The sequence below is a fragment of the Miscanthus floridulus genome, chromosome 19 (genome assembly GCF_019320115.1).
Source record: "Miscanthus floridulus cultivar M001 chromosome 19, ASM1932011v1, whole genome shotgun sequence".
NCBI lineage: Eukaryota > Viridiplantae > Streptophyta > Magnoliopsida > Poales > Poaceae > Miscanthus > Miscanthus floridulus.
Window position 1 is genome coordinate 19996384 of NC_089598.1, and position 20007 is coordinate 20016390.

Here is a 20007-nt window from a genome sequence, read left to right on the forward strand (position 1 = left end):
TTCCGTCCACATTCCGTCTGATTTGTACTGTTTACCAGCCCTAACATGTGGCCCCGCCAACGAAGATGTCCAAAATACCCCTCGCTCCCCGTCCCTCTGCACGTCCGCGCCATGGACCTCCTGCTGCAGCTCCGCGCCACGGGCTGCTTATTCCTGTCCACCCTGCATCCGCTCTCGTCCCGCCACCGCCCTCCCTCGTGCTGAGCTCGCCCACGCCACCCACGGTGGCCTGGCCCCTTCGCGTCCGCTTCCTCCCGGTAACTTCGCAGTGAACCTCCCTGCTCCCACGGCCACCACCACATTCTCCATGGGGCAGTGGCAACGGGAGGGACGACTAGCGGTCGCGGCGACCTGGTTGTGGTGCACCGGTAGGAGGTGGGTTTCGGCGGCTTTGGCATCGGCCTCGGCTAAGGGCAAGATGGAGAGCACGCTCGAGGATACACGGCAGCGACATGCCGTGCGTGCTGGACATAGATGACGTGGCCACCGTCGTGGGCGGCGTCGAGGAGACCTACAGCGAGGACCGCACCACTGAGGAGCAGCTCATCACGCCCTGGACGAGCTCGTCGCCACCTCTACGTAGGCCCTCACGCCGTGGACATGCCCCGACACTGACCCGCTCCCGCTCCCTACTCTCTCCGACGGCGCCCGCACCCGCGCCCACACTGCTTGTGGGCGCAGTCTCCTCGCAGGGTCGACCGAAGCTAGGCGCGTCTGCGCGTGGGGTAGACATAGCCATGGTCGGAGCCTCGCCATGGTGCGCGAGCGCGTGGGGACGCGATCGTTGAGTCCGTAGACGGAGGAGGAGGACGCCCACACGATGGTTGGATGCGGGTCGACGTCCTTGCTGGCCTCGAGGAGGGCGACGAGGCCGACGATGTTGGAGTGCACGTACGATGCCGGGTTCTCCATGGCGTAGCGCACGCCGGCCTGTGCCGCGAGGTGGAGCACGTGGGTGAAGAGCACGACGTCGAAGAGCTTGGCCAGGAGGCGAACGTCATTGATGTTGCCCTCCACGACGAACACGCCGTGGGAGCCCAGCAGTGCGCGGTAGGCCTTATTGAGGGACGGGTCGTAGTAGGAGTTGAAGTTGTCGATGCCCACGGCGCCGTCGCCGTGCTTGCGGAGCGCCAGCGAGCAGTGCGTGCCCACGATGCCGGCGGTGCCCATGATGAGCACGGACAGCCCGGCGCCCTCCGTGGACCCAGGAGGCCGCCGCGGTGACGTCGACGGCCAGATCTAGCACTCACAGTGCAGCTCGCCTAGGACGCGGCGAAGTAGCGGGAGGAGGTATCGACGAAGGAGTGGACGCTCAGGTATGTGGCCGTCATGGCCACCAAGAAGAGCGCCCACAGGAACATGGTCCCCCTCCCGCACGCATGCCGGGGAGCGCCAACAGCGGAGGGGGCTCCCGCGTGCAGGTGGTGGAGCGGCCATGGTGGGGTGGGGCGCGGTCGGGGAAGGGGCGCACGCGACCTTGGCCGAATCGGGATCGAGTGGGGGAAGAAGATGGTCGGTGTCCTCGGTGGATGCCCGCTCTGGGGGCGCACGCCGTTTGGAGCTCCTCCCAGGCCAGGGGCGCACATGGCCATGGTTAGAATGCGGGTAGCGGTCGGGGGGAGGGGCGCGCGGGGCCGAGGGTGGCGGGGCCTGCCGGAGCTCGCGTGGCGGCCGGTGAGGGCACGGCAGCCGCCGATGCAGGCGCAGGCGCGGTCCTGGCCGGCGTCGTGGGCGGGATGGTATAGCCAGCATGGGCTATAGGGAAGAGAACATAAAGAAAGAGGAAGGTTCAAAATGGTCATTTTATCTGTCTGTTTGATGGTGTTAGAGGCAAAACTAGATGGAATGGTGTGGAAGGCAAAAAAAAATTATCATAATGGCACCTAGGTGTATTTGAATTTTTTAGTGGCATGTTAGGACCATCTTTTATAAAGGAGTAAAGTTTATGGCGGTTTCTCAAACTTGTATAGATGTGTTATTCTGGTCCCTAAACTTAGAAAGCGTGTCGTTTCAGCCATTAAACTTTGGATTCGGCTACTAAAATTTAGGAGGTATGTCGGGAGGACGTTGCATGGGGTGTTCGGATACTAATAAAAAAATAAATTACATAATCCGTCAGTACTCCACGAGACGAATTTTTTAAGTCTAATTAATCCGTCATTAGCACATGTTTACTATAGCAAAACATTGTCAAATCATGGACTAATTAGGCTCAAAAGATTCAAATTAATTTCATAATTAGCCTATATTTAATACTCTATGCATGTGTTCAAATATTCGATAGGACAACGACTAAAATTTAGGAGGCACAACCAAACCAAACACCCCCTTTGTTTGGGTCTCGTATTAATCGTCTGGATCCACTTGTCAGCTCTGTCTCTCTGTCTCTTATCTCTCGTAGACGTCGTTCCACGGCGCCCGCTTCAGCGCGCCGTCCTCGTACTGACACGCTGCCAGTGCCCGCATCTCCCGCCGCGTCCATCACCCTGCCGGCCCACTCGAAGAGCTCTTGGGAGTCACCAGGGCTGTACTCCTCGACGATGGTGCGGCCTGTCTCGAACTTGCCACAGCGAACGGCGGAACTGGAAGGTGACGGCGTCGAGGGCCGCGAGCGCCACGACGACCGCGCAGGACACCGCCGCCTTCTCCATGCCCCGGCCGTCCAGCAGCACCGACGCGTCACACCCCTGCGGGAAGCAGTCGTGGAAGTCGAGCCACAACAGCGCATGAACGAGGAGCAGCAGGCACAGCGACGGCTTGCTGCCGGCGGTGCGGGTACCAGCAGCCATATGCATGTACTCTGTGCTGCGAGCCTGCGACGACTGGACTGAATGACTGACGACGGTGACAAGAAGGTAACTGATGTTCTCCTGTCGCTAGACAAGATCAGATAGAGTACAACTCACAAGTGCATCTCTACTCACCATCACGAGTGAAAAAGCAGCAGCCCGGCGGTGACGTGCACAAGCGCCCAGGCGGCGGCGATGCGCACGCGCGCCCAGGCGGGGGCGACGCTCACGCGCGCCCAGGCGGCGGCGGCGACGCGCACTACTGGATGGAAGAAGACGATTTGTTTTCAAAACAACCCCTCCTCCCCCCCCCCCCCCCCCCCCCCCCCCATGAAGTTTATAAATATTAGTGTTATTTTTGTGTCTGGACGAATTTATATATAATCCCACTATTCTTCTATATCAAGCAATCAAGTCTTATCTCGATACATGGGCATATATATATCTATACTCGTTTGGATGAATATGAGACACAAGCAAAGCTTCAGAACCAGAACGATACACTTTCTAAGTTCAGAAACCAAGATGATATAAACCTACAAATTTGAGGACCGGCCATAAACTTTACTCTTTTATAATGGCACGCAGGTAAAAGGTTCTTTGAAATCCCCAAATCCTCCATTCAATTCAAATTGGATCTTCAGCCTCGGCATCGCCTTGCGCCGGCGCCGTCGGCCACGACGATCTCCAGTGTCTGGTAAGCTCCCTTTGCCTCCCCATTGCTGCATTTTCCCCCAGCATCCCCTCACACCTCCATCTCGCTCGGTCCTTGCTTTTCACAGAGATTGCTCTCGGGGGAGGCATGGAGGGTTGGTCTAAGACGAGCTCCGGCGCGGTGTCCGGTCTCCCTGACGACCCCCTGGTGGAGATCCTCTCCCATGTCCCTGCCAAGTCCGTCTGCCGCTTCAAGTGCGTGTCCAAGGCCTGGCGCGACCTCATCGCCGATCCTGACAACCGTAAGAAGCTGCCCCAAGCCATGCAAGGACTGTTCGTCGAGACGTCTGAGGTCTCCGAGGTTGACGATGATGAATCGGATGAATTGGAGCGTATCAATTTCAGTTTCATAGACCTGACAGTGATGAGATCCGTACCTATAGACATCGAACCTTGCTTCCCCTTCATTACGGAAATGACTGGGATCAAGACCTTCATCTTGGATTCCTGCAACGGGCTTATCCTTTTCGGGCATCGTCAGGAGCCATCTGATCCCCTTTACTATACCGTGTACAACCCAACCACAAAGCTATGGTTAGTCGTGCCCGCTTGCGGCTCTGGTGAACCATTAACCTACACCTATTTGGCTTTCGCTCCGGCCTTGTCCTCTCACTTTCACTTGGTCCAGTTCCAGATGCCCGATCTGTACGAGGAGATAGTGGCGTTTCATGTTTACTCATCTGAAACTGGGACCGGTAGTCAAAACCAAATTGATGAACAAAAAGAGCAAGGGCAGTTGGAAGGCTGGCATCATCAGTTTACCCTAGACAGGGAGACTCTCAACCATCTTTGTGCCTTTGTTAATGGCTTCCTACATGTGATTGTTAGTCACTCAGATCTACAGCACATACTTGTTGTAGATGTACAAGGGAAGGCAAGAAGGATGATCGATGTGTCGGGTATGGCTGATGGGAGGCCCGGGCACGCTTTTGTTTGCTATTTAGGTCCGTCCCAAGGGCACCTACATTGTGTGACTAAAAAGAACGAAAAACTATCCACCTGAGTTCTTCAGGATTATGATCCACAAGAATGGGTGTTGAAGAACACTGTGAACTATTTGGATGTCTTTGGAGAAAAAGGACGCTTCTTAGAGTTTGCAGTGGTTGACATTATCAAGATTGTAATGTGGTTTTCTTTCTTCATGACTACTGTAAGCTGACAGCATACGACATGGACCGTAAGGAAGCGAGTGACATTGCGACTTTCAAAGATGACAAAGACCAGCTCGTTACGATCCCTATTTCTCAGAATCACCTGATCTCACAAATAAGCACTGAAAATGTGTGCTTTAAGTATGAGCTAGCAACTTGGTTAAATTCCAATAGACTCAGGTGAAATATTATGCTTGTGCTTGGATGTATGCTAGCTTAATTAGTACTGCAAGCCTGTTGAGACATTGGATGTATGCCTTCTCATGCTTTTGATCTTAGTGTACCTTTTATGGATGCTAGTTATATTAATGAATGACGACGTCCTCCTCTTCATCCTCAGCCACCTCCCGTCCGCCGCCGCCGCCGCCGCCGCCGCCGCGCGGACCAGCGTCCTCTCCCGCTGCTTCTGGGCGCAGCTCCCGGTGCTGTTGTTCCCGCCGCCTGCCGAACCGGCCCTCGCGCTGCCCTCGCCCGCTACTGCCGCGCGGTCCAGGGTTCGCTCCCACCGCTGGCGCCGCCTCTTGGCGCATTTGCCAGCGCAGCGTTCCCCGCTCCCCGCCGAACCAGCCCGCGCGCTGCCCTCGCCTGCCTCCGCGCACGCGGCGCTCGCCCAACACTCGGCCCCCTCGCTGTGGATGCTGAGCGTCGTCGCCAACGACGCTGACCCTGCGGACACGGCCGCGGTACTCCGCCTCACCAACGCGCTCTTTTTCCGCAACGAGGTACCTGAGGATCGGAAGAAGGCCCTGGCAAGGGAAGCCATTGAGCTGCCTTGCTTCGACGGGGCCGTACAGCTTTTCCTCCACTTAGGTTACCTTCACCTCGCACCTCCACCGTCGGGCGTGTTCACGAAGCTTACTGTGCTGTTTCTGAGCCACGGTTCCAAGGCGCCTTGGACATCGGCGATACCTTGTCGTCGGCCCGCTGCCCTTCGCTGCAACTACTCCATCTCTTCAACGCTCAAGGGGTGTCGAATCTTGGTATCTGTTCAGAGTCTCTCGTCAGTATGTTTTTGCATAACCTGAAAGGGTTACATCATCTCACGGTTGTGTCGCAAATGCTGAGAGATCTGCATATCTTTAATTGCTTCTTCAAGAGGCAACCAGTGGCTGGCATCACTGCTCCAATGGCTGGCATCACTGCTCCGGTTCTGGAAAGGTTCGGGTGCCTTGATGAATATGATCCGAGGTGGGTCCAGCTGGGTGAGCTGGCGCAGCTACGGGTCCTGGCGACCTCCTTCTTTGCAGGTGCATGGTATGGGTTGACTGAACATCAGTACAATTGGGGCATTGTTAAGTTATTGCAGCGCTTTAAGAAGATCCCTGATCTTCACATTACGATCTTCTATCCAATTGTGAGTATATGCCCGTTATCATGGATTTCAAACTTTACTTTAATATTGCTGAGTACAACCTTCCGGTAACTGCATGTTTGTAACAGAAACTACTTTGTAGTAGTACCGATTGCTAGATCTTAATGTAAATGTCATCAAGCAACTGACTAATCAATAAAATGACTAGTGAAAGGACCTTCAGTTGTAGGTACAATTGTACAAGCATCACATGTATTGTTATGCTCACTTTTCTAACACTTGCCAGATATGGGCATGAATTCAAGCATCGGATGTATACATGCATTTAACTATTTCATCTGGCAAACAAATGAATTGGGGTTTTTGGATCCAACCTCAAGCCAAATGGACTGAATCTGCAGGGCACTTACATTCTTTAGCGAATTTATAGAACAGAGAAAATAAAAAATGCATAATTCCACTGCCCTGTCAATAAAGTCTTTATCAGGAATTCAGGATCAGTAGTTGAGAAGATTGCCAAATTACTCTTATATCCTGTCTTTATCACGATCAGTAGTTGAGAAGATTGTATTGATGTTGGTACCGTGCATCATGGTGTTACAACATGCCAATAATTGGAAATCATGCTAGATGACAACTCTGCCATATTTTGCCTTGAATGCTTTGTTTTGTTTTGGTAATTGAAATAAGTTTCCTTACCAAATGGTGAATGAGTTGAAAGGAAATGAGTTCAGTAGGATATTTAGTTATCAGCATGGGTAGATACAACAACAAAGCTTTTTAGTTCGAAGCAGTTGAGATACGCTAGATATTAAACCCAATAAAATATCCAACCACTAAATAATAATAATAAGGTATAAATAATAATTATAATGGTAAAATTTCCATGTATTCTTATTCATGGATAATATTTTGGGGGATATTCTGTCAAGTATCTCTTTACAAACTCTTCTTATGTTAGATTTTGGTAGAGGTTGAAGCCTGCCTCTCTTTACATTATTTTGGCCCGACTCAAAACTAATTTAGCCAGCCAGCCAGCCAGCCTTATTTGTCCGCACTCCACCGAGAGCTTATTTGCTCGCTCCGGCCGCAACCAGCCTCTCCGCTCCACAGACACCGAGCGGACGCGCTCACGTGTGGGCGGTTCTAGGGTTTAGAAATCCCCCAAATCAATCGAATTCGATCTTCAGCCTCGGCACCGTCCTGCGCCGGCGCCGTCGATCACGGCCATCTCCGGTGTCTGGTAAGCCCCTTTGCCTCCCCATTGCTGCATTTTTTTTTTCTGTCACATCCCCTCACACCTCCATCTCGCTCGGTCCCCGCTTTTCACAGATTGCTCACGGAGGGAGGCATGGAGGGCACCGAGGGCTCATTTGCTCGCTCCGGCCGCAGCCAGTCTCTCCACACCACGGACAACGCGCTGACAACTAGGGTTTAGAAATCCCCATTCGATCATCATCCTCGGCACCGCCTTGTGCCGGCGCCCTCAATCACGGCCATCTCCGGTGTCTGGTAAGCCCCCTTTTCCTCCCCATTGTTGCATTTTCCCACTCACATCCCCTCACACCTACATCTGGCTCGGTCCCTGCTTTTTACATAGATAGATCTCTTAGGGAAGCATGGAGGGCTGCTCCAAGAAGAGCGACGTCACTGTGCCTGGCCTCCCTGACGACCCCCTGATGGAGATCCTCTCCCGCGTCCCTGCCAAGTCCATCTGCCGGTTCAAGTGCGTGTCCAAGGCTTGGCGCGACCTCATCGCCGACCCTGACAACCGTAAGAAGTTGCCCCAAGCCATGCAAGGACTGTTCGTCAAGACGGCCGACTCCGAGATTGATGACACTAAATTGGCCAATATCAGTTTCAGTTTCATCGACCTAACAGTGAGATTCGTGCCTATGGACATCGACCCTTCCTTCTCCTTCTTGATGGAACGGACTGGGATCAAGACCTTCTTCTTCATGGATTCCTGCAACGGGCTTATCCTTTTCGAGCACCGTCAGGAGCCGTCTCACCTATCGGCGGGTACCTATATGGTGTGCAACCCGACCATAAAGCAATGGTCAGCCGTGCCCGCTTGCGGCTCTCGTGAAGCTCTAAGTCACACCTATTTAGCTTTTGATCCGGCGGTACCCTCTCACTTTCACTTGGTCCAGTTCCAGATACCCGATGTGGACATGGAGATAGTGTCGTTGCATGTTTATTCGTCTGAAAATGGGACCTGGAGCCAAAACCAAATTGATGAACAAAAAGAGCAAGGACAGTTGGAAGGCTGGCATCATCAGTTCACACTAGAGGTTATCGATTATCGTTGCGCCTTTTTTAATGGCTTCCTACATTTGATGGTTTGGGACCTAGATAGACAGCACATACTTGTTGTAGATATACAAGGGAAGGCAAGAAGGATGATCACTGTGCCAGGTATGGCTGATGGGAGCCAAAGGCACAACATTACATGTTGTTTAGGTCAATCCCAAGGGCACCTACATTGCGTGACTATAGAGTATGCTGATGAAAATAATGACAAACTATCCATCTGGGTTCTTCAGAATTATGATACACAGGATTGGGTGTTGAAGAGCACTGTGGACTTGGACTCTTTTGATGTCTTTGGAGAAACAGAAGACTTGAACAAGTTTCAAATGGTTGACATTCATCAAGACTGTAATGTGGTTTTCGTTCTTCAGGAGTCTTGTAAGCTGACAGCATACAACATGGACCGTAAGGAAGTGAGTGTCATTGCCACTTTCAAAGATCACAAAGACCCGTGTGATTTTGCTCGTTACGTTCCCTATTTCTCAGAATCATCAGATCTCACAAATAAGTACTGAAAGTGTGTGCTCTAAGTATGAGCTAGCAGCTTGGTTAAATTCAGTAGACTCAGGTGAAATGTTCTAGTTGTGCTTGGATGTATGCCTTCTTAATTAGTAGTGCAAGCCTGTTGAGACATTGGATGTATGCCTTCTCATGCTTTTGTCTAATTAGTACTGCAAACCTGTTTGGATATTTATGTAGTGTACCTTTATGGATGCTAGTTATATTAATGAATGCTTATGCGCAACTCGGAACAATTTTGATTTTTGGTGATAAGTTTTATGATTAACATGTTTTTTTCGTGGCTGTGTTAATGAGCAATTATTTACTGTGAATTTAGTTTCTTTGGCCGTGTGTTTATTTATGTCAATCAAATAAAAGTTATCTTCCATATTTTGCTAATGTTGCATGTATGGAATCATTTCAAATTGAAGGCTTGTGGTTACATCAAAAGTTTAGAACCCAAAAATCCTATTTAGGCTAAAGAAAAAACAGATGTGCTGGACATGTAATCTCTTTGGAGGAAACTTGTATAGTTTTAAATGTAATATATGCAATTAACTGTCATGTAGACATGCCACATCGTATCTTCCTAATAGGGCATCAGTTGTAATGTTGGTAATGGTAGAGGCATTCCCAAGGCACATTGATCCAACCGGATCTGCTTGGAAGGATTGTATACTCCGGATCTGCATGGAAGAAGGTTAGTTCTCTCCAAGAGAAGTATAATGTTGGACCTACCCGATGCTGAGAGACAGCTATATGCCTATTTCTAAATGTCATGAAACCCTGAGAAAAACTGTATTTCTAAATGTCAATTGTTTTCTTTCCATCAATCAATAGTTGAGCTTGTGCTTTCATGACAACTTATGACATGTTCTTTCTTCAAGTGGGATTCAGATTTAAATCTGTATTGAAGTTCTGAAAAATGTCCTGTGTCAGCTGTCAGCTCCTTGCTGAAACCTGTAAATTGACTCCAATTGGCTGCTTGTTCTTCCTTGGAAAATAGCTGAGCATATTCGTTGAGATCAGCAAGGTCATTACCTCGCTGGAGCATGTCAAGAGCTTTCTACTCTGACATAATCTTCGAAACTGACTCCAATTTAGATTAAAAATATGGTGTAACAGTGTAAAGATAATAGACAATAGAGGACTCGAGGATCGAAGGGCTCCAAGTGCCAAGACCTAGGTGATGCCGTAGTTTGGCTCCCCTGATCACAGCTTAGAAATGTATACCATTCCTTAACACTTGTTCAAATGTAATTATTTGAAATTTTTGTCACAGCTGGGAAGGAAAATAGAATTTAGCATAGAACTAGAAAGCAACGCGCGGCCTTGCCGCGCCTGCGTAGAGTGCCTACCATTTCAAGCCAGTTGGGTCATGTATTAGCATTTCTCTGATCTCGTTGGTTGCTTCTTTTTTATGAACCATTGATGCATATTTTGTGAACTTGACCACTGTAATAGAACTGATATTAGGTAATTCGTCATGGAAAAACATTAGTGGATGTTGTAGCGGATTGTACTTTGATAGATCATCGTCACATTTATTGGATATGAAACGGCCTTGTAAATATCTCTGTAATACAAATCCTGAGCCAAAACTCAGGTGTACCCGATGTCCTTGTCGCCCATTAGCCCGCTAAGCCGTCGGATCGAGCGAACTCCATTACTCACTCGATCACCGGCTTTCAGAGGATTCCCCCACTTAAGAATAAAGGGGCATAGACTATGAAAGGGCTACGTTCACTTGATGAACGGTAAAAGGTATTCTATTACATAACGAGAGCATACGAGCAGAATACGATACTAGAGCTTTCCGAAAGTTTGAGCTGAAATTCCAGGGTAATAGTGTACCATTTCTAGCTGGAACAGTATTTTTCTCTCACACAAATCAGCCAGCAGTACTTCTTCACGAATCAACAACGAAACGAACCAGCCAACCGAATATGCGGTCACAATATGAACTGTCCGATATGGATCGGTTCAGGTCTCATCCATTAAGTCGCAAGCACAGACTCTTACACAGGGAGCTATTTTTTAACAACTAACATGGGAATAACCAACCAAGGTATCTGCAGTAGAAGAGTACAAGCATGTTATAAAAGACAGAGGAAATGGCCGCTGATAAATTTGAAATTGAAAGGAACCGTTCGATTCAAAGAGTGTGTTGCTGGGAAAACCCTCGATGTTAACTTCAACTCTTCTCTTCCAATAGCGAAGCATACAATTGTGAGGCATACACAACAAATATGGTTGGAGCAAATTAAATCCAAGCCACTAATAAGAAGACAAAATGGGGAACATGCATTTGGAAGTTCGAGGAACGGCGATTTAAATGTCTTTTATTTTTGTTAGATGCTACGGGGACCGGAAGATGTTTCGTTTAAATATAATAGACTGACAAATGATTGAATAGGGATAGGTGCGGACTCTGTATATAAATAAAAAATGTACTTCGCTGAAAAGCCATGGCTGAAAGTACTGTTCGCTGATTTGTTATGAGAGAAAAACATTTTCATTCGCTGAAAAAGTACGGCTCATAAGACAAGCGAAGAGGGCCGGCTTAATATAAATACATACGTAGGCTGACAGTTCTTGGTGTTTTGTGGATATGAATGTTGTTCTCAAATGTTGCAGCCCAGACATATCTCTTTGTTACGAAGCTAGAATGTATATGAAGTAGCTTCTATAGTGTTCGAACAATGGTCATATTGTTAGGTATTTTGTCATGTATTTGACTCAAGTATCAATGTAAAAATAATATTCAGAGAACACTGAAGACCATGAATGGACGTATCAACATCAGATACTACTTCAGATCATATGGCCTCGATATTTTAGCTCTTTATAGCATAATCAGGTATTATTTGGATACAAGAAAAATGTAGGTAAAGGAAGCATTCATATAATTTCAAGGATCATGTGTATTTACATATGATGTTTTGGTTACCATACTCTTAAATCAAATTCCTTACATCTAGAACTTGCCATAAAAACAAAAAACATGAATTTATCACATATCCATTTCAAGCTATTGATGGAAAGCACGTTGTGAAGTAAAGTGTTAGGCAAACTGAAAAATAAAAACAAATGAATTAGCAAAGCAGTTAATGAGGCCATTGTTGATATTCCCATCTCACTCACCTCTGAATTTCGTAGCAGCTATACAAAAAATCTGGAGGAATTTTATTAATGAAAATGGTAATTGGGCCTTAGCAGTCTATTCATATCAAGAGATTTGAGCACTGAGTTGTCATAACTCCCTCGAGGAAATAATTACAGCAGGGATAATCCTACTATTACCTCAGCTCTTCGTCACCCCAGAGAAGTGGTAGGAAGGCGTCTGCCTCCATCACTTGTATCTAGCTCAGCTGCCCTGTTTTCTGAGCATCCCGAATACCCCAGATGTACAGGAAGGCAAATCATTCTCCAGCATCCGCGTGGAACTTGGTGGTGTTAATAAATAAAAAACGCACCTGACGGTGACGGCCCACAAGTCCACAGCCCAATAAAAATCTAACTGGGAAGGTGACTGGCCGCTGGCAGCAGGTTGCTCTGACCGAATGATTGGCGGCCCTTTCTGTCCTCAAACTGGCCGTGCGACCTTTCGTCCGTTTCAAATCTAAGTGGGCCGGCCCATAAACGGCCCATCCAGCCGACGGTTATCATGACCCAGCGCGCATACTATGAAACCTCTGCCCCGGGGCTAGGGTTTCCTCCCAGCCGTCATCGCTTCGCGTCCGCCTCAGACCGCCGCCAGGAGGGGTAAGGTAAGCCACCCGCCGTTCTCCTCCCACCCCATTTTGTCCGGCCGTCGTGTTGGGTAGCGCTGGCTCGGTCGCTTCGTGGAAGCGCTCGGATCTGCTCTGTACGCGCCTGTTCTCGGTCGGTCGAGGTGTAGCTCGGGCGTCAGGGGCTGTTTCGCCTTGTAGATTTTGTGTATCTGCTCTTATCGATAGATCGTGAGAAGGTTTTGCGACGAGTCTCTTTGACCTTAGTACGCGACACTATCGGGGTCATGATATTTAGGGATGCTGTCTTATTAGCCATGGTTGATTTGGGCATGAGGTAGATTTAGTAATGGTGTTTCTATGATTCTGTTTTTGGTGTTAACTTTGGGTCAACACTAGACTAAGAATTGTTAATAAGTAGCTTTCATGTTGGACGACAAGATCCTTCTATGGTTCATTCCAGTTCTTATGATTTTGTGTCTTGTCCTTTGCATCTTCAGCCGCCTGACATAATGATATTTATCTGTTTGCAATTCAGGAGGGAGTTTTGAGAAGATCAAATGGCTCCTAAAGGTACACGCCTAACATTGCATATTTCTATGCGTGCCACACTTGATCAATAAATGCCCTGTGTCAACCTTTAAATCACTGTAAATTGAGTGCTCAGTGTTATGCAGTTCCTGTTTCCTTTGCATGTGTGTCACCATTGTTGAATTGTATCAGGTCTTAGTTGGTAATTGTACATTTAGCACTCTGATTTAACCACTACCTGTTCGTTTTACTCATGCCTTGACCAGAACATGGGAATCATCTCAAAAGGGAGTGTATAGAGTTAGCAAACTCTAAACTGCATTGTCTTGTATACAGATGGGGTCTCTAATGCAATCTTATCAATGCATTGGTAGTGTGTCTATTGTTTGATTATCAATATACAGATGGAGAGTAGTCACCATGCTAAACTTCATGAACTATTTCTATTTGATAGGCTTACTGTAAGTATGCATGACCTCACCATTTTATCTAATGGCGTTGTTTGATTAGCCGCTCCTGCCAAGAAGGCTGATGCCAAGGCCCAGGCCTTGAAGGTTGCCAAGGCTGTGAAGTCTGGGGCAGGCAAGAAGAAGACCAAGAAGATCCGCACGTCCGTGACATTTCACCGCCCCAAGACCCTGAAGAAGGCCAGGGACCCGAAGTACCCAAGAATCAGCACCACTGGAAGAAACAAGCTTGATCAGTACCAAATCCTCAAGTACCCCCTCACCACAGAATCGGCAATGAAGAAGATTGAAGATAACAACACTCTGGTCTTCATCGTCGACCTCAAGGCAGACAAGAAGAAGATCAAGGCCGCTGTTAAGAAGATGTATGACATTCAGGCAAAGAAGGTCAACACCCTGATCAGGTTAGCACTTTGCTCCAGTGTTAGTTTTTTCTGCATAATTCGTTATTTTGTGCAACTATGAGTGAATGAGTGATTCTTACTTTGTCTGTGCAGGCCTGATGGGAAGAAGAAGGCTTATGTGAAGCTGACGCCTGACTATGATGCTCTTGATGTGGCCAACAAAATCGGCATCATCTAAGTTACAGGCAACTGGATTCTGCATCTGTGTCCTACTAGTTCTATGTGAGAGTTTTTGTAGCTATTCCTTTCTATGGCCCTCAGTGGCTGCATTACCATGTGTTGATGCACACTTATGAATTTGATATCATCCAAGTGACCGGTTGAGCTAATTTTTGCTTTGTACTTGCTTATACTTCTGAGCATAGCGTCAGATTTTCCTATGTTACTAGTAATTTTTGTTATATTGGGTTGTTTTTTCAACTAAACCTTGTTCTGAACCTCAGACTACATGTGCCTGTATTATTCCATTTTGTACTGGCATTATTCCACTTCTGTATAATAGCTTAATCTGTTGCGGGAACTCGATTGTCCCTGCATGGTTTGTTGGGGGGGCTAATGCCAATTTACCAACACTGTTTACTTGCTATGAGTAATTAACCTGTATATAGATTGTAGCTGTATTTTGTGAAAGCTTGCAAACTCAACCTTTTACAAGGAGAATGCAGAGGCGTACTTCAAGATATCCAAAGTAACTGACTTCAAGATATCCAATAATTTGTGCCTATATATATATATATATATATATATATATATATATATATATATATATATATATATATATATATATAAACAGGCCCTAGGACTCTAGGAGCAGAAGCGTAGAAGCACGAGTGAAGGGAAGTGTAGAAGCACGGGTGCAAAGAAACTACCTGTAGGCGGTGGCCATTAACGGTTCTGTTGTTTCGTCATAGGATACCCCGCATCTCGCGCTGCGGACCCTCGCCCGTGCCTCGTGCCGTGCGTATCTCGCGCCGTGGACCCTCAACCGTGCCTCGCCCCGCTCGCACTCGCGTCTCCCGCCGCGACCATGATCCATCCGCCTGTTGACTCGGGCCACCTAGAGCTCCTTGTCGGCATTAAGCTCCGCGTCAATGAGAGCACATGTTGCAACCTTATGTTTCATGTATCTTAGATGTACGTTGTATATGTTTCATTTGGATGCTGCAAAAATAGATCTGGTGTTGCATATGTTGTAATGACTATACATGTATGTTGTAAGTGTATGTTTAAAATGTTTCAGTTGTTTCAAACATATGTTGCAAGTGCTTTATCTTGATATTGTATATGTTGCATTGACTATACATGTATATGTTGCGAGGTATGTTTTAAATGTTTCAGCTGTTTCAAACGTATGTTGCAAGTGTTTTATGTGGATGTTGCATATGTTGCAGTGTTCATACATATATAATGCAAGCGTATGTTGTAAATATTTCATCTGTTTCGGACGCATGTTGCAAGTGTTACATGAGCAGGCGTAGGAGAAGGTGGTCCCCTCGGGCGCAGCGGTCCCCGCTTGCGCGCGAGAAGCGTGGCAGCAGGCGCGGAGGACAAAGCTGTATCCATTGGCATGACAGCAAGCGCGAAGCACGAAGCTACATCCATGGGCGAGCAGCAGGCGCAGAGCACGAGGCGAAGCGGAGCACGAGGCTGCATCCATAGGCAAGTAGTAGACACGGAGCACGAGGCGAAGTGAAGCACGAAGCTGCATCCACAGGCGCCTTGAGGGTACAATTATTGAAAACAGGCGGGTAGCAGGCACGTGCGTCCGGACAGGCGCCGCGTCTTGACGTCCGGGCGCTAGTCTCTCCCTTTGTCATATTTGGCTGTTATTGGTAGGTAATAGTATATCTCTATGCCACGTGGTTGTGTTATCATTCTGTTAGAATTCCCATTCTCTAAAATACTAGTATAGGAGATTGAGAAAACAAAACTAAAGAGACTTTGCTATGGTACCTCTAAATAACTGTGTACCGTTAATTTGGATGATTATTAGCACATATTACTTCCTAGGAGGTAATATAAGAAATATATATTTATATCTATTTTTAGTTTGAGAAATAGGGAAAATAAGGAAATTATCTATCAAACAAATCTGACGTGCATCCACATGCATGCTACATAGATCTGTGCCGATATTTCCCAACGTCTACTATGTAAGTTTTTTAGTTGATTGATTAATTATTTCTATGTGTCATAATTTATATCCCAAAGAGTGTGTTACGTGAACTTGTTTTTTTTTAAATCTGACCTATTTAAGGTTGCAGGTCTCACATGAGTTATAATATTTTTTTTATTTTGGGATGCGAGACATACATATTTGTGTAACATGCATCCATAATTAAGCTATGAGTATTTAATTTAACATAATCAGTCATAGTAATATTTGTTTACGTGTCATATCTAAGGCTTAACATCCCGTGTACGTATGCTTTATGTGTGAAGATAAGGACATGTTCATGGTGTAACGTGACAAATTTTTATGTTACCCTAAAAAACCCAATTTTTATGTTAAGAATTCTCAAAAAAAAAATGTGTTAAGAATGTGTAATAGCTTCACGTCGTCACGTGTGGCATATATCCATACATGTGTGTTGGATGTTACGGAGTAGACTCTAAAATCACGGCTGGAAGTGTCCCCTTCCCGGTGATTACAGGATTTTGGCAGATTTTTGTTTGTTTCCTTTGATGTTTGTTTATTTAACTAATTCATAAAATCTAATAAATCAATGGCTTAGATTATTTTGAACTAAGCATTGCCCAAACTAAAGGGATAGGGGAGATGCTTTGCAGCAGATTGACAAAAGTCATCCCCTTTCCATTTACTGTCACATGGGGCCCACAGGACAGTGGCTCTCTCTCCTCTTTCTTCCTCTGCGGCATCCTCTCCCTCTGTCACGCGGCAATGAGCAGCGGCAAGGAGCGGCCAGCCAGCGTGGCGGCGCGACAGCGAGCCCGGTGTGGCCAGCCTGTGTGCGGCGGCCCGCACACCCAGCACAAGGGCGACACAACCATCCTGACGGCCTCCACCATCCCAAGGAACCACACGTCAGTGACATGATGAGGGGGAAGGGGATCGAGAAAAAAATGGTAATGGACCTCCTCCATTTAAGGGATTGAGAAAAAATATAGAAAAAGAGGATTAAGAAAGGGGATATGCTAAAGCATTTTTTTTTTTTTTGGCTTCAATCCCCCCACCCCCACCCTGTTTTTTTTGCTCCGTGTAGGGAAAGGGGACTGCTTTTACTCAATTAGGTGGAGTTACTCCATGTTACCTACTGATCCAAGGATTAACACATGATGCATGAAAAGGGAGCCTACCATTTTAGAACTTTGATTGTCTAGTTTGAGCTTCATATAGCACTAGTGGTAACTTAATCTTCAAGTTATCACTAGTTAGGTTTCGTTTGGCACAACTTCTCCATTGGCTTCACGAGCCTTTTGAAGTTGTTTTGTGCCAAACGGTTATTTTTAAAATAGCTTCACACGTGAAGCTCCTTAAAAACGTGCTCTCACAAGGGATTAGTGTGGGATGAAGCTGAAAATAGCTCCTATACCAAACATGGCCTTACTTGCTCACGTGGAGACAATTTTTTTTTTTTGTATAATCTCGAAGAGAGTTGATCAAATGCTTGTATCACAATATATCTTCTTCAATATTGTTTGGCTTTGATTGATATGATTGCACTCTATATGCTATGTCTCTAGAATTTGTAAGTGCTTTGTGATATAGTACCTGAGAAGCTTTGTCACTTTCCATGAACTTGGATATCATGGTTTGTCAGGGGGATTATTTGCATTGCCAAAAGAGGGGAAAAAAGATACAAAAAAGTCATGCTCTATTTAGATTCCATGGTCTAAAGAGTTAGCGTCTAAACTATAGACCGTGAGACCCAAACAACGCGTTAACAATAGAGATAAACATAATTCCCTTTCGTAAAGCATATCTCCATTTTACTGATGGTGGTGAAAGCATATCACCATTTTTTTCATTGACCTAGCGACAATATAACTCCTAAAGAGTCATTCTTTTGAAGAGCGTATCGACTACCAATTTCCCCTTTTCTATTTTTGGCTTTCTTTTCTAATATAAGAACTCTTTATATTTCCTAAATTGCGTATTGTTTCTCCTCAACTGATGATTCCCTGAAGCCGCGCCTGACTTTTGGTTCACAACTGAAATGCTATGCAGGGGTCTTGTGCACGAGTACACGCTCGGCTGCACGCGAGTCAAGGACGGCATCCTCCGGGCGATGGCCAGGCTTCTGGAGCTCGACGACGACAGCATCATCGACCAGTTCGGCGACAAGGGCATCACGTACGCCAGATTCAACTACTACCCTGCCTGTCCGAGACCCGACCTCGTCCTCGGCATCAGGCCTCACAGCGATATCCGCGTCCTGACGCTGCTCCTCGCGGACGAACACGTTGGTGGGGTTAGTCCCAAAACATATAAGCTGGAATCAGGCTAGTCTTTCGGGTTAAGTAAGACCTAAGACCTTATATGTTGGATCTGGGACCTATAAGAGCACAGGCTCTGGTAGTGAGCCGTGAAGGCTACAAGCCAGCTCTAACATCGAGAACTCGGTGGTCATCACCGGTTCCAACAGACGTATCTGTGGCAGAATCGTCTAATCTAACGTCTCTCAGGAGTGCTCGGCTAAATTACGCAGTCCCGTCTTGCACATCCCAGGGGAGAACCCGAAAATCCACAATTTTTCATCAGGATCATGATTGAGAGAATAAAGCTTACATCATTCTTAACCAGTTCTTACATTACTTTTAATACAACATCAGAGTATAATATTTACTGTGGTTAATAGCAGAATATTATCATGTTATCAGAGTTATGAACAATTTAATTTAACAACGGAATATAAACATGTGAATAGAGTTACAGCGAAATTAAACATTTATTCATGACGTGTTGAAGCATTGATATATAAATTATGACAACAGATTATAAAACTTCCATTATAAAAACATTTATAGAGAGTTATAAATAAAAACTACGATCGCAGCGTAAATGAATCCTCGCTGAGCCCACTAGAAGGTATCCACATAGGGGGAATAAAACCCTGAGTACTCAATTGTACTCAGCAAGACTTATTCGATAGAAGAAAAAAAAGACTCCAAGGATATGCAAGGTTATCTGGCTTGTGGGTTTATTGCATCTGCAAAAAGCATTACTAAAGGTGCGTCCTTATATTCGATTTTTATTAGCAGTGCATTAGTTCATTAAATAACCATTCTATGTAAGCATATGTGCTACTTTTAAGCAGGTGCTAAGCAATCAGATTTCCTTTTTTCATCATTCATCTTCCAGTTCTTACTACGGTACTAGACCGTTGACAAGCCGTACCGGATTTTTCGGTGATTTGCGAATCAATGCCCTCAGTTGGGTACCCCGAAAACACACGCCCCGCTTGTACCCCAGGCATAAGCAGGACCAACCCACTACACTCCTGTCACAGGGTCCAGATCTCAATCTAAACTGGGACTCCAAGCCCCCACCCCTAAGTTCCGGACTCAGTGCGGTGTAAGGACCTCCTAACCCAAAAACTACCCTGACAGTCGGTCCGGAAAGAGTCAGAACCCATGACAAGAGAGTAACAAGTCTTTCAAGCGCCCATACCCAAATATGTGCTCGGGATAATAAGTCTGTGACTTACCTAGAGTCTTATGCAAGGGTCGGTCCTTAACCGACACAGACAGGGAAAATAGTGTAACCAAGCTATGTCCCGTTGACCGCAGAACACAACCTCTTACACCCACCAATACCCAAACCATATCCCTGCCCGGTCACCATTTTTCCTTTCCACCATTTATATTTTCCAAATGATATTAATACAGTAATATATTTCCTATCTCTCGCGAGTGACAGACAATCACTCGACTTCTATCAGAGTCCTATAGCATAGCAATCTACACGATCCTGTCATACTAGTAAGACTCATAGAATAAAGATATTTATATATACAAGTGGGTTTCAATCAACTCCTTAAAACTTAATGCACAAATATAATTTAAAGTACAAAAAAGTAGGGGTTATGCACCGGAGCTTGTCTGAATAAGATTTAATCAGAAGTTAGCTTTC

The 20007-nt window shown here is 46.4% G+C and overlaps 2 protein-coding genes, 1 non-coding gene and 2 pseudogenes across 5 annotated transcripts; 3 read left to right on the plus strand and 2 right to left on the minus strand.

Annotated features, from left to right (window-relative positions):
• Nucleotides 1-546: 546 nt before the first annotated feature.
• LOC136525680 (UDP-glucuronate 4-epimerase 1-like) lies at nt 547-1331 on the minus strand (annotated as a pseudogene).
• Nucleotides 1332-3591: 2260 nt separating this feature from the next.
• Nucleotides 3592-4780, plus strand: LOC136527302 (putative F-box protein At1g53370; annotated as a pseudogene).
• A 2271-nt stretch (nt 4781-7051) lies between these two features.
• LOC136529037 (F-box protein At5g07610-like) lies at nt 7052-9040 on the plus strand. Of its 2 annotated transcripts, none has more exons than XM_066522072.1 (3): nt 7052-7209; nt 7299-7478; nt 7567-9040. In XM_066522072.1, exon 3 carries the CDS (start codon nt 7586-7588, stop codon nt 8792-8794), a length of 1209 nt encoding a protein of 402 aa, XP_066378169.1. In that variant the 5' UTR covers nt 7052-7209; nt 7299-7478; nt 7567-7585; the 3' UTR covers nt 8795-9040. The 2 variants fall into 2 exon arrangements, with proteins under 2 accessions (XP_066378169.1, XP_066378170.1); XM_066522073.1 differs by having other exon boundaries at nt 7571-9040.
• A 2499-nt stretch (nt 9041-11539) lies between these two features.
• LOC136530118 (small nucleolar RNA R160) lies at nt 11540-11617 on the minus strand. The gene has a single exon (XR_010777615.1). It is a non-coding gene; the product is annotated as a small nucleolar RNA R160 (small nucleolar RNA).
• An 853-nt stretch (nt 11618-12470) lies between these two features.
• On the plus strand, nt 12471-14433 carry LOC136527929 (large ribosomal subunit protein uL23-like). 2 transcript variants are annotated; one of them, XM_066520794.1, is made up of 4 exons: nt 12471-12550; nt 13050-13084; nt 13553-13913; nt 14007-14433. In XM_066520794.1, exons 2-4 carry the CDS (start codon nt 13072-13074, stop codon nt 14089-14091), a joined length of 459 nt encoding a protein of 152 aa, XP_066376891.1. In that variant the 5' UTR covers nt 12471-12550; nt 13050-13071; the 3' UTR covers nt 14092-14433. The 2 variants fall into 2 exon arrangements, with proteins under 2 accessions (XP_066376891.1, XP_066376892.1); XM_066520795.1 differs by having other exon boundaries at nt 12501-12545.
• Nucleotides 14434-20007: the final 5574 nt, after the last annotated feature.